Here is a 12636-nt window from a genome sequence, read left to right on the forward strand (position 1 = left end):
GGCTGTGCGCGACGCTCGCGGCCGGGCTGACGCATGGGGGCGTGGCATCCGAGGGCGGGGTCGCGCTGCGGGGTGCTGGCCCAGCGGCCGCGGAGCCTAGGCTGAGGGAGCGAGGGGTACTCGCTGAGTGAGGGCCGCGCTTCGGTGCCCTGCGATGGAGCGGGCGAAGATGGCGGAGGAGAGCCTGGAGACGGCGGCGGAGCACGAGCGGATCCTGAGGGAGATCGAGAGCACAGACACGGCCTGTATCGGGCCCACGCTCAGGTACCGGGGCGGGGCCGGGTCGGCGGGAGCGGGCGGAGCGCGGCGGCTGGCAGAGGGGTGAGCCGCGGGTGCCCCGCGTCCTGGGCGAGGCCCTGCTGGGGAGCCTGTCTGAGGGGAGAGGGCGAGGCGCGGTGCTGCTGGGCCGCCGCTGCCTTGGGTCAGCAGCTCTTGAGTCAGGAGCGGGTGCCGGCTCTGCGCGCACGGAACTGCCCATCAGAGCTGCTCCGAGAGCGTCCTGGTCATCTCGGTCCTGGGGGGAGAGTTCTACCTTCGCTCACCTGAGAGCCCAGTTGGTGAGGACGACCCCGCCCCAGTGCAGACTGGGGACCTTGCCTACACCCGGACCTGCTCTTTGCTCCCTCCCTGACACTTTCTCCGAGAGCTTCCACCTGCCTTGCCGGTGGAGACGTCAGAACGTACCTGGCCGTTCTCAGCTTAATTACCTTACACTTGTTACACAAAGCGCCAGGCATTGTGCGAATTGCCGTACACATACATCCCTGGAAGCCACTGAGCCATCCTACCGCTGGGGTACAGTTACTATTCCCCTGTATCTGACGAGGCAGAGGGAAGTGAAGTGACTTGTCCAAGGTCACAAGGGAAGAAAAATGGGTGTCAGGTTCCCAGCCCCGGCACTCTGCAGCTGGACCACCTGCCTATCCTTTTTTTGTGCGGTGCTGGGGATGGGACACAGTGTCTTGTAGTGTGCTAGGCTAGCCCTCTTCAGCGGAACTGTGCCCAGCCCACAGATCCTTCACTACTTTTGTTCTGCCTGAATTGGGGATTACCATCTGCTGTACTTCCTGTTGAAAAGTATTCACCAAGACCAATTTTGAACCCCCGCAGTTTCCTGATATCCTAGAACTAGTTCCTCCTGGTCCTTTCCTGTGGTGCTTTCTGGTCTCCGTTCAGTCTGTGCCTTGAAAGTCCCTTTACCCCTCCTGGTGCAGTGTTGGCCCAGTGCTCCTCCTCCAGAACTAATCATCACTAATCATCGCTTACCGTTTCCTGGGGAGAACTGTCCCGGCGAAGGAGGACCGAAGGCTGAGGATGTTTGCTTTTAGCTCCACTTGTACAGCTTTCTTCTCCAGGCTCCATTGTTAGTGCCAAGCAGCTTTGCACAGTGTCATCCCTCCTGGAAACAACTGTCCTCGATAGTTTGTATCCCTCCTCGCTTGTTTTCTTCTTCAGTGCTAAGGTCTGAACCAGGGCCTCCCCTGCTACAACAATGCTTTATCACTGAGTTGAACCCCCAGTGCACCCGGGGTGACTTTCAGCTCTCCCCTTGTTTGTGCCCGTTCTTTCACACAGTTGCTTCCCTGTCCTCTTCGTATCATGACCGAGACCATCATGTTCCTCTCGTTTCCTATTGTCTTGTGCTGTGAAAGGCCAGTGGTTTTCATTTCATGGGCCTTTATAAAGCCCGGGTCACTCACCAATATTCTCCTAGATGTGTTGTTAGCAGCTGTTACTGTTTGCCTTTCAGTAACTAGAATGTTACTAGAGTGACTGAAAATGTTCTGTTCTAGTCTTTTAATTTGGCTGCTGAATTGAGTATTTGGGATTACCGGAGTTTAGGAAGGATTCCTTATCAGAGCACCATCCATGTTGTCTTGAGTTGCTTGTGGCTTTCAGTTGCTGTTGTTTTACACAATAAACAACCTATTTAGTATTATAAATTTAGTTTACTGTGATTTAGTATGTTTATTTTTTGGAGGGGAGATGTAGTTTCCTGTATCCTAGGCTGTCCTCATACTTGCTGTCTAGCTGAGAATACCCTTGAATTTCTCATCCTCATCATACCCACACCTAGCACCACCATGCTTAGTTTTATGCCATGCTAGGGATTGAACCCAGGGCTTGCTGCCTGTTAGGTGAGCATCCTACCAAGCATCAGTAGTACATATTTGTATAAACTGAATTTTGGTGTTTAATTTTCTGTTGTCTTGGCTTTAGTAATGTATATTTTGCTGGGCGGTGGTGGTGCACGCCTTTAATCCCAGCACTCGGGAGACAGAGCCAGGCAGATCTTTGTGAATTCGAGGCCAGCCTGGTCTATAGAGTGAGTTCCAGGACAGCCAGGACTGTTTCACAGAGAAACCCTGTCTCGGAAAAAAAAAAATGTATATGTTATAATTTAAACGTTGTCCATTCTACCCAGGTTTTCTCATTATTATTACTGAATTCTTTTTCTTCTGGTTCTGTGGTTGTGCATGAATTAAGTCTTTTACTTTATTGGAACATTGTTAGTAACAATTAAAAGAAAGTCCAGGAACTATCACATGACTCAATCCATTTTAGTTGTTTTTCTTGACTATATTGTTAGAGGATTTGGATTAAATTTTTTCCTTTTTTTTTTTGCCAGAGCTGAGGACTGAACCCAGGGCCTTGTGCTTGCTAGGCAAGCGCTCTACCACTGAGCTAAATCCCCAACCCTAGGATTAAATTTTTAAAAATTATTTTATATTGGTGTTTTGCTTGCATGTATGTCTATATGAGGGTGTCAGTAGCTTTGGAACTGGAGTTATAGACAGGTGTGGGTGCTGGGAATTGAACCTGGGTTCTCTGGAAGAGCAGCCAATACTCTTAACCACTGAGCCATCTCTCCAGCCTGGATTAATTTTTTTTTAACATTCATGTATGTATGTATGTATGTATGTATGTATGTATGTATGTATGTATGTATGTATGTATTAGTATGAACATACATGTTGATGCCGTGGCACATTGTGGAGGTCAGAGGACAACTTGCAGGATGGGTTCTCTTCTTTTACCATGTGAGTTCAGAGGATTGATCTCAGGTTTGGCATCAAGTGCCTTTACTTGTTGAACCAGAGACCTGCTTGCTATCTGTGGCCCAAGGATTTTGAATTAATTAATTAATTAATCAGTCAATCAATTAATAATTTGTTGACCATGTAAATGATGCTGGCCTCAAGGATTAAGACATGCAGCAATCATGCATGGCTGAGAACTTCTTTTGAGGCTGTGGCATAGAAACCCAGCTACACTTCAACCTTGGCTGAAGAGAATCATTTGTTCATGGAGGTCATCCTCTTCAGTGCAACTTGGGAAGTTCACAGAGCAGTGAAGAGGGAAGGGAACACCTGCCTAACTAGCCATATCAGCTCAGTCAGCCTTGGTGATCAGGGGTTGTGATGCCACAGCCAGATTTCCCTCACATCTCAAGTACTAACATTCTGATTCCAAATCAGTTATGAACAATAGCTCCATGTTTTCATTTTTCAAATCTCATGTCTGTATTTCTACTTTTATCATATTATTTAACCAGTAGTAGTCATTTTCTTATTTTGCTTGGTGGGTCAGAGCAATTGGCATTCACTCTAATTGTACTTAAAATTTTGTTTTAAAATTTTTAACTTAAAAAAAAATTTTTTTTAACTTGAATAATGAAATACATTGCCATTTAAAAAGCAGCTTTAGAGCTGGGTGTGGTGATTCATGCCTGTAATCCCAGCACTTGGATGGAAGGAAGATAGGGAGTTCAGGGTCATCCTTGGCTACATAGCAAGTTCAAGTCCAGCCTGGGGTATATGAAACCCTGTCTTTAAAAAGTAGCTTTATTGAGATACAGTTCATATAATATATGATCTACATATTGTTTAAAATGTGTAGCTGAATGATTTGCAGTATATTCATAGAGTTGTACAACAATCACCATAGTCTAATTTAGAACTATTTTATCCAAACAAACACATACTCTTTGAGTGTAGATGTAACCGTCTTGTTAAATAAGAAACACAGAGCCAGTTGCAGAGTTAAAAACCAAGAGGTCAGAGTAATAGCTGAGAGCCTTACCCCTCACTGCTTCTGCCGTCTTTCCTCTCCGCAAGAGACCTACTTCTGTGTGTGTTTTCTTTCTATAGACTTTCTGTTCTGCTTTTTCATTGGTTGTAAACCCAGCCATATGACCTCCTCATCACTGCCTGTCTGTACAGACCTCCAGGTCTTCTATGGTTGGTATTGAGATTAAAGGCATGTGTCACCATGCTGGCTGTGTCCTTGAACACACAGAGATCCACCTAGCTCTGCCTCCCAAGTGCTGGGATTAAAGGTGTGCACCACTACTGCCCAGCTTCTGCTATGGCTTGCTCTGACCCCAAGGCAACTTTATTAATATACAAATAAAATCACATTTTACAAATATAGTATCATGACATTTCCCCTTTTCTATTTTAATAAAAGAAAAAAAAAGGAAAAAAGTTATAACTAAAATGTCTAGTCCATTTGTATTTGACAAATTCAGAGAAAATAATTCCATTATCGATCCTATTTTGGTAAGTCCAAAATGTACCTGATTCACTTTCTATCCTAACTTATATTACTAACGGAACTGTCTTATAACATCTTTCAAATTTATATACTTACAGCTCTTAGTGAGTTTTTCTGAAATCCTTAACAAAGAAAATTATAACTATAACTAACTGATCTTCAACTCCTTCAGAGACCCAAGAAGGAAATAATACTACCTAATAAAAAAATAAAAACAGGAAGTGCATGCAAGCAGCTTCCAAAAAAAAAAAAAAAAAAGTGAGTTGACAGAAACAGCCAGCTGCCTGGACAGTCACCTGAGGTTTCTCTGCAGTGTTAGGGCATCATCTTCAGCCTATAGGCTTAGCGTATCTGAAAGACTCATTTGTGAACTAGGATGTATGTATACAAGGTCAACAGTTTGACCTCACATTTGGTGAGAGCAGTCCCTGTACCAGAAACACCTGAATTCCATTAGTGTCATGTCATGATTCAGGATTTTAAATTCTGGAAATTATTGATGTTTTTTTCAATTCAGCTGTCTGTTTTTCTTGACTGTGTATATGTGGCTTCATCTTGGCATCCCGTTCTTCTCCACATCCCTCTATTAAACGCCGGTCTACTATTGAGAGGGGTGAGCTTAGTTATTCTTCAAGAATAACTGTTTCCTCTGCTTTTCCATTGTACATCAGAAGTCATCGGCCCACTCCCTGTTCAGCTGCCTTCGAAGAAAAGGGCACGGTACCTTTTACAGATTGCAAAGGCCAATCACTTCAGGGATGGTGCCATATTGTCCTGGCTTCAGAATATGCCTTTTGTTAAAGCCACAACCACACTTGTTTTGGCAAGAATCGGTAGTCCTTTGTTTCATGTCCTGTCTGTCCTGCTTGTCAGCAGTTGATTCGAGGATACTTTGTTGTCCAGTGGCTAACTTTTGCCACAATGAAAGTTAACTCCATATGCAGTTTCTTCAATGCCCATATTTTCTCTGAAGTAGATTGGTACTGCCAGGAGCCGACATGTCATAGCAAAAAAGAAAAATTCCTAAGTTATTAAAACATTTTAAATGATATATATTCTGTAGATCTCTAAAGGGTTTGAAGATGACCTGTCTATCTAAAATATATCTGTTAGATTTTGAAAACACACCTAATATGACTACAAGTTCGATTGTAATGTCTAACTACTAACTTTCATTTCTATATATCCTAATAGTTGGTAATAATAATATTCAAGGATTAGCAAGTTGCATTACATTGTTAAATGAATGATATAAGTACAGTATCTTGAGCAAGATTAGAAATATGTGTATGGCATATTCTAACAATCCCAATATATATATATAATTTGTATACAATATAAAACAATCCAATCCAATGTAAAGTATTTAAAACTAGTAACTGTCTTTTTCTTTTTCTTTTTTTTAAACAAGCACCTTAAATCTAATCTCCTTTGCCTAGTCCTTTTTCTAACCCTTAACAACAACTTGTAACCAACTCTCCTAAACAATGAAAACTATCCCAGACCCAAAACCCATTAAAAGCCCAAAAAACCACCTGCCTTTGGGAATGTGGGCATCGTATTCTTAAAATTGCTTCCTGCTGGGTATGGGCGAAGGTATCTTTATTCTGAAAAGAAAAATTTTGGGTTAATTGTCAAATTCTAGGAAAGGTAACTATATTCTTTGTTATCCATAATGCCAAAGTTCAGGGTTTATCTCAAGTCCTTATTCAAGTAGTCTTTGAAACTGGATCATCTCAGCTAGCCATCTCAGAATTGCTCTAAGCACTTTGTAGTCCAAAGCTGATCTGTAGATGATGTTTGTCAGCTTAGTGATATTATTTTCCACATGGAATTGTCATTGTGGGGCCCCCATCTTCTTCCTGGAGATTTCAGTTGATGTTAGGCCTGGCCGTGATTTCCTGCAGAAAATTGATAAGAGGCTCAAACACAAAGACATGTATAGGCAGCTAATCGAAGCCTTTTCTCTAGAATTAATTAGTACTCTATATGACCATTATTATCTTAACCAAGTTTAAAAAAATATATACACACATACATATATATACATACATATATACATCTTGTAAATTTTGATATAAAATTCATACTTTAAGAAAAGTTTAAAAAATTAGAATAGAATCAAAGAATTGAGATTAGTAATAGAATAGTCCCTTAAGTAATCTTGTTTTTCTCCTGTCCCATGTCAGAAGATGGCTCTTTCTTCTGGTATGATACAGGGAATTTGCATTTTCCTTTTAACAACATGCTTGAGTTTAAAGAAGGAGAGAGCCATTCTCCAACTCCAAAATCAGCTTGAAGCTTTAATTGAACTGGGACTACAAGAAGACCAAGAGTATTAATTTTTTAGAGAAGAGCAGAAACAAACATTTAGGAAGATTTATGAAATTTTGTAGATGATATACCAATAGGCCATTTTACTCTTTTTCCTGGGACAGATGATTTGTCCTTTTTCTTCAGTTGTCTCATTTGGCCAGTGTTCTTCAGATTCTTTAGCCTTCATTCTCCTAAAATTTGAGAGTCACTTTTCATTTTGTTTCCTCTCCTCCATGCCATTCTCACCTTCCTCTTTTTATTTATTTATTTTTTTTCAAGGTTGTCCTTGAATTATGTGTAGCCTAAGATAACTTTGCACTCCAGATCTTTTTGCCTCCACCTCCTAAATGCTGGGATCACAGTTGTGCACTACTACACCCAGCTTCTTATTTGCTATTTCAGACATCTGGACATTTTGTGTAAGTAGATTTATACAAGAATTACTTTTTTGCTACTTATGGTAATATTCTCAAGATTCATCCATATGGATGAGTATCTGAACTTCATTTCTTTTTTTCTTTCGGTTTTTCAAGACAGGGTTTCTCTTTGTAGCTTTGCGCCTTTCCTGGAACTTACTTTGTAGACAAGGCTGGCCTCGAACTCACAGAGATCCGCCTGCCTCTGCCTCCCAGTGCTGGCATTAAAGGCGTGCGCCACCACCGCCTGGCTTCATTTCTTTTTATTGCTGAGTAATACTCCATTGTATGGATGTAGTTGTGCCACATTTTATTTGTTTGTCAAATTGGTGTATATTTTGATCATTTTGGGGTTGTTATGAACAATGTCCTATGTCCTGTTTTTTTTTTTTTTTTGTATGTGGACTTACCTTTTATTTCTGGAGATCAGACTAAGCAGTTGAGATCATTGTGGAGCTTTCCCAAGACAGCTGCAGTGTGTTCCAAATGTCCAGTGGTGTAAGGGTGGTTTGGCTGTCTACTTGACTGACAGCCCTTTTGCTGAAGGCATCTAGAGCAAGAGAGAGTCTAGCGTCTGCCAATTAGGAAATCAGATTCCCCGTTCTCCAAGATTTTCATTTACTTATACAAAAATAGACATCAGAAGGATGTTTCATTTTTATCTTTGAGACAAGGTCTCTGGGACCCCAGGCTGGCCTTACAGTTGCCATGTAACTGAGGCTGCCTTTGAATTCCTGATGTACCCCTGCCTCTTAACTCCCTTCACTAAGAACCAAAAGAATCTATCCTTAATCCCAACATCGATTCTTAACATGTTAGTAGTGGTGCCTGTTGTCAGTTTTAATAGAAAAGAAGTATATGAAAACCTTTCAGTTTTTTCTGGCAGTCATTGAAGGAAAAGACATTACTCATTACAGATTACCTATTTTTATAATTATAACTTCTTTTAAGTATATATTAATTTATAATTATAAGTATAATATGGTTGAAATGATTATTATTGTGTGTGTATGATATATGTGGGAGTGCATACAAATCATTGAGCTTGTGTGGAATCAGGGCAACTTTATGAAGTTAGTTCTCCTTCCAATTCCAGACATTGATCTCAGGCCATCAAGTTTTCATCAAATGCTTTTAACCTCCCAAGTCATCTTGCCCATCTGCTTTAAAAATATATTAAATAATTGAATTTTATCTATTTGATTTGTGTGTATGCCACAGTGTGTGTGGGCATGTGAAGGTCAGAGGACAATTTGTGTGAGTCAGTTCTCTCTTTCTACCAAGGAAGTCTTGAGGATTGAACTCTGGTTGTTAGGCTTGGTGGCAAGTGCCTTTAAAACCCACTGAGCCATCTACTGGTCCTGAGAATTTTATTTTATTTTTTAATTTTATGTGCATGTGTATGTCTGTACACCATGTTTTCAGTGCCCGTGTAGGCCAGAAGAGGATGTTGGATTCCCTGGAGATGGAGTTACAGACTTGTCAGTAGGTGCTGGGAATTAAACCTCATTCTTTTGGAAGAGCAGCCAGTGCTCTTAACCTCTAGGCTGTCTTTCCAGCCCCTCCCCAACTTTCTAGACAGGTCTCATAGTTCAGGCTGGCTATGTGAACTACTGTGAGGCTGAGGATCATACTGCCTTCACCTCCTTCAAGGCTAGAATTAAAGCCACGTGTGCCTGGGTTATTCTTGGCTCTGAGTTTAAAACCAGAAAATTGTTTTCCCCACAAATCCTGACATCATGCTCTGTATGATGTTAACATATTTCCATATGGTAGATTGAGCAATGTCTAAAAACTAATGAGTAAATTTTTATGGTCAGTTTTGGTGAAAGCATGTAGTCTAACCAGTGTCATTACTGTCCTATTGCTGTGAAGAGACACGATGGCCAAGGCAGCTCTTCTAAAAGAAGGCATTGAATTGGGTGCTTACCTACAGTTTCAGAGGGTTAGTTCATGATCATGGGAAGTTTGACAGTTTGCCAGCAGACATGGTGCTGAAGAAGTAGCTGGTAGTTTTACATCCCGATAGTAGGCAACAGACAGAGTGAGAAACTATGTCTTTTGAAACCTCAGAGCCCATCCATCCGAAGTGGCACACCTCCTACAGCAAGGACACACCTTCTCCAACAAGGCCACACCTTCTAATCCTTCTAAACAGTTCATCAAGTGGGGACTAAGCATGCAAATATGTGAGCCAATGGGGGCATATTCTCATTCAGACCACCACAATTAGTATGCAGTTTGTGAAAGCAACAGATCACTTCCTTAGTGCACCTTGTATCCAGTCTCCATGGTTTCTAATCTGGAAAAATATCTGCAGTGTGTGTGTGTGTGTGTGTGTGTGTGTGTGTGTGTGTGTTAGTTTTGTAACCAAGTTTTTTTTTTTTTTTTTTTTTTTTTTGCCAATAAATGAATATCAATAAGTTCAGGCTGTGTTTCTCTGCGTCTTCTTACTGAATGTATCACTTCCCTGTTTTCTTGGTTAAGTATAGAGTGATACATGTTTTAAAAGTGAACCAGCTGTGAATATAATTAGTATTTTTTATGAGTTTGAAGAACCTGAATAAGCTATTCTATGTCTCTAAAAGAATCAATGTAAACTGGGTGGTGGCTCACACCTTGATCTCAGCATGGCGGATCTTGAGTTCCATGTGGGATACAAATTGTGATCCTGTTTCAAACCCTACAGATAAACCAAATGAGAGAGAGTATCAAGGACAGGGCCAAGGTTCTTCTCATTTGGGTATGCTCTAGCATAGAAATTAATGCCATCAGTGCCATAATAATTTTGTTTAGAATAATTTAAAATTTTAGGTTAAAAAAAGCCAATCTTTACTGTTTGAAACTTTGCCAATCAAACTAGTAATTATAGATATTGTATATTGTATGTTAAGATATAATTCTCAATAAGTGAATGATAAATTTAAGCATGTAATAGATATTTGCACAACTAATTTAAGTTACACATTGAAACATCTAAGTGGTCTAGAACTTAGTCCTTTGCCTCAATGTTATTTGTTTTGTGTTTTGAGACAAGGTTTCTCAATATAGTCCTGGCTGGCTAGGAACTCACTGTGCAGACCAAGGAGGTCTTGAATTCATAGGGATCTGCCTGTCTCTGCCTCCTGAGTGCTGGGATGGAAGGTGTGGGATCAAACACCAAGATTCAGTGTTTTTTTGTAATGATACCTATGGAGTTAGAACTCTGTTAAAGTGCTACATGCTGTTTAGGATGCCTCTTGTTTCTGTTGCCACTTCCCCTTTCATGCCAGGGATTAGGGGTGTGCATCACTGACCCTGGTTCATTGGAAGATTTCCATTCTTTGAGAGTTTAAGACTCCAAGTAATTACTATATTGTATGTTAGATAAGTAATGATGTTCATTTGCTAAAAATGATTGAATTAAAGTATGGGCTCTCTGGCTTTATATAAAATTAAAAAAATTACTTTTTTAAATGTATGTACATATGCACACATGCTTTGATGTGTGTGTATACTCAGAGGGCAAGTTTGTGGAGTCATTTCTCTCCTTCCACCTTCATGTGGATTCTGGGGATTGAATTTAGGTCATTAGACATATGCAGCAAGTGCTTTTACTTCCTAAGCCATTTTTCTGTCCCCACTTTACATAGTTTTTGAGTAAAAATTGTAGAAGAATAGACTTTATAGACCTGGTTTTGTAGGTTTTATACGCCTGGCATGTCTCAAGCATGTTTGTTGTTCTGGTATTATAGAGTAGAACATCAGGTTCTTTATACATATTCCATACCTAGTCTTATTCTTCCTATTTGCAGCATCTGTATTATATTTATTATTATTATTTTGGTTTTTTTGAGACAGGGCTTCTCTGTGTAGCCCTGGCTGTCCTGGAACTTGCTCTGTAGACCAGGCTGGCCTGTAACACAGAGATTCGCCTGCCTCTCCCTCCCAAGTGCTGGGATTAGAGGAGTGTCCCATCACTCCTGGCAGTATCTGTATTTTTAAAACATGTGCATTCTTTTCAGTTTTTGAAAGTTGTGTCTTTTCTTGTTTCTTTACATTGGTGCTTGCTTTTTTTTTTTTTTTTTTTAAATCTTCCTTAGAACTTTAAAACACACATTGTTTGGTGAAACATTCAAGCAAGTGAATAAGCATCATCATTGTGAAAACAATGTCTGTTTCCTGGGGAAGTTCTGCTGCTAATAAACAGTAAAATTCTAAAAGTTCTGTACGGACTGTGATCTTGTCAAGCAATATGAATGTATAAAAATAACAGACATCAGACCTGGTTGGTTTTCATATGGACTTTGATTTAAGGAGTGCCATTTATAGAACACATTTGGAAAAAAAGGTAATAATAGAGCTAGTCAGATGTTTGAGTTTGTGTGAGGTGAAGGAGTTTTATGACATTTGTAAAGAAGAGCTGTCGTGGAGACTGGTAGCTTTGGAGAAACATAAGAAAGAAGAAGGTGGTATGAGAACAGCTCTTGAAATCCAATGAAAATAAAATTGAAAGCATTCAGACAGTCATGGTTGTGCAGGCCTGTAATCTTGGATGCAGTCTGGGCCACATATTAAGTTCTGAGATAGTCTGGGGTTCATAATGAGACCCTGTCTCCTTCCCACTGGCAAGAAAAACTTTTAAAATAGATGTGGATCTGATTGAATGTATGTTTTAGGTTTTGAACAATTTTTAGAAGACTATAAAATAATACGTAGTTGTACAAAATAATACAGGGATTCCCCTGTACTCTTTACTCAGTTTCTCCCATTGAGAGCATCTTATGAAAACCACTGTTAACTATGTTAGATCTGCAGTATTGACATTGTACCTCGACAGTCAAGATTAACATACTTCATCACCACGAGGAGCACTCGGTATTTTCTTATAGCTTGGTCCATTTCTCTCTGCCTGTATTTCCTCTTCCAATCCTGACAACCAGTCATGTGTTTTTGATCAGGTTTTCAAAGAACCATACCTTACACACCCTACATAACATTCTAGATTTGACTTTTTTCCACTTAGCACTGAGGTTTATTCATTTCTTATAATGTAGCAATAGTTTGCTGGGTTTTTTTTTTTTTTTGTAATTACTGAATACTTTTCCATAGTATAACTGCACCACAATTTATCATTTACTCATGAAAACATCTTGGTTCTCTGGGTTTTGTCTATTATAAACAAAGCTCCTATATTAACATGCATATAGATTTTTCTGTGAACATCTGTTTTTGCTTCTTTTAGTTTATCAAGGAGTAGAATTGCTGGTGTTATACTAACTAACTTGCTTGTCAAAGGGTTCTAATTCCTTCACATCTTTACCAGCATTTGGTGTTGCCATCTTTAGAAATTTGGTTAGTATGTTAT

General features: G+C 40.2%; 1 protein-coding gene across 5 annotated transcripts in view; it reads left to right on the forward strand.

Moving 5' to 3' along the window:
* Nucleotides 1–47: 47 nt before the first annotated feature.
* Nucleotides 48–12636, forward strand: part of Exoc6b (exocyst complex component 6B) — a 470758-nt gene continuing 458169 nt past the window's right edge. For 3 of the 5 annotated variants that reach the window (XM_036180693.1, XM_036180694.1, XM_036180697.1), the window contains exon 1: nucleotides 48–264. In XM_036180693.1, the coding sequence (XP_036036586.1) occupies nucleotides 155–264 (110 nt within the window). In that variant the 5' untranslated portion in view covers nucleotides 48–154. The remainder of the gene's footprint in view (nucleotides 265–12636) is intronic. The other 2 variants (XM_036180696.1, XM_036180698.1) reach the window with 2 other exon arrangements.

This window comes from Onychomys torridus, chromosome 3, assembly GCF_903995425.1.
Source record: "Onychomys torridus chromosome 3, mOncTor1.1, whole genome shotgun sequence".
In the NCBI taxonomy this organism is placed as follows: domain Eukaryota; kingdom Metazoa; phylum Chordata; class Mammalia; order Rodentia; family Cricetidae; genus Onychomys; species Onychomys torridus.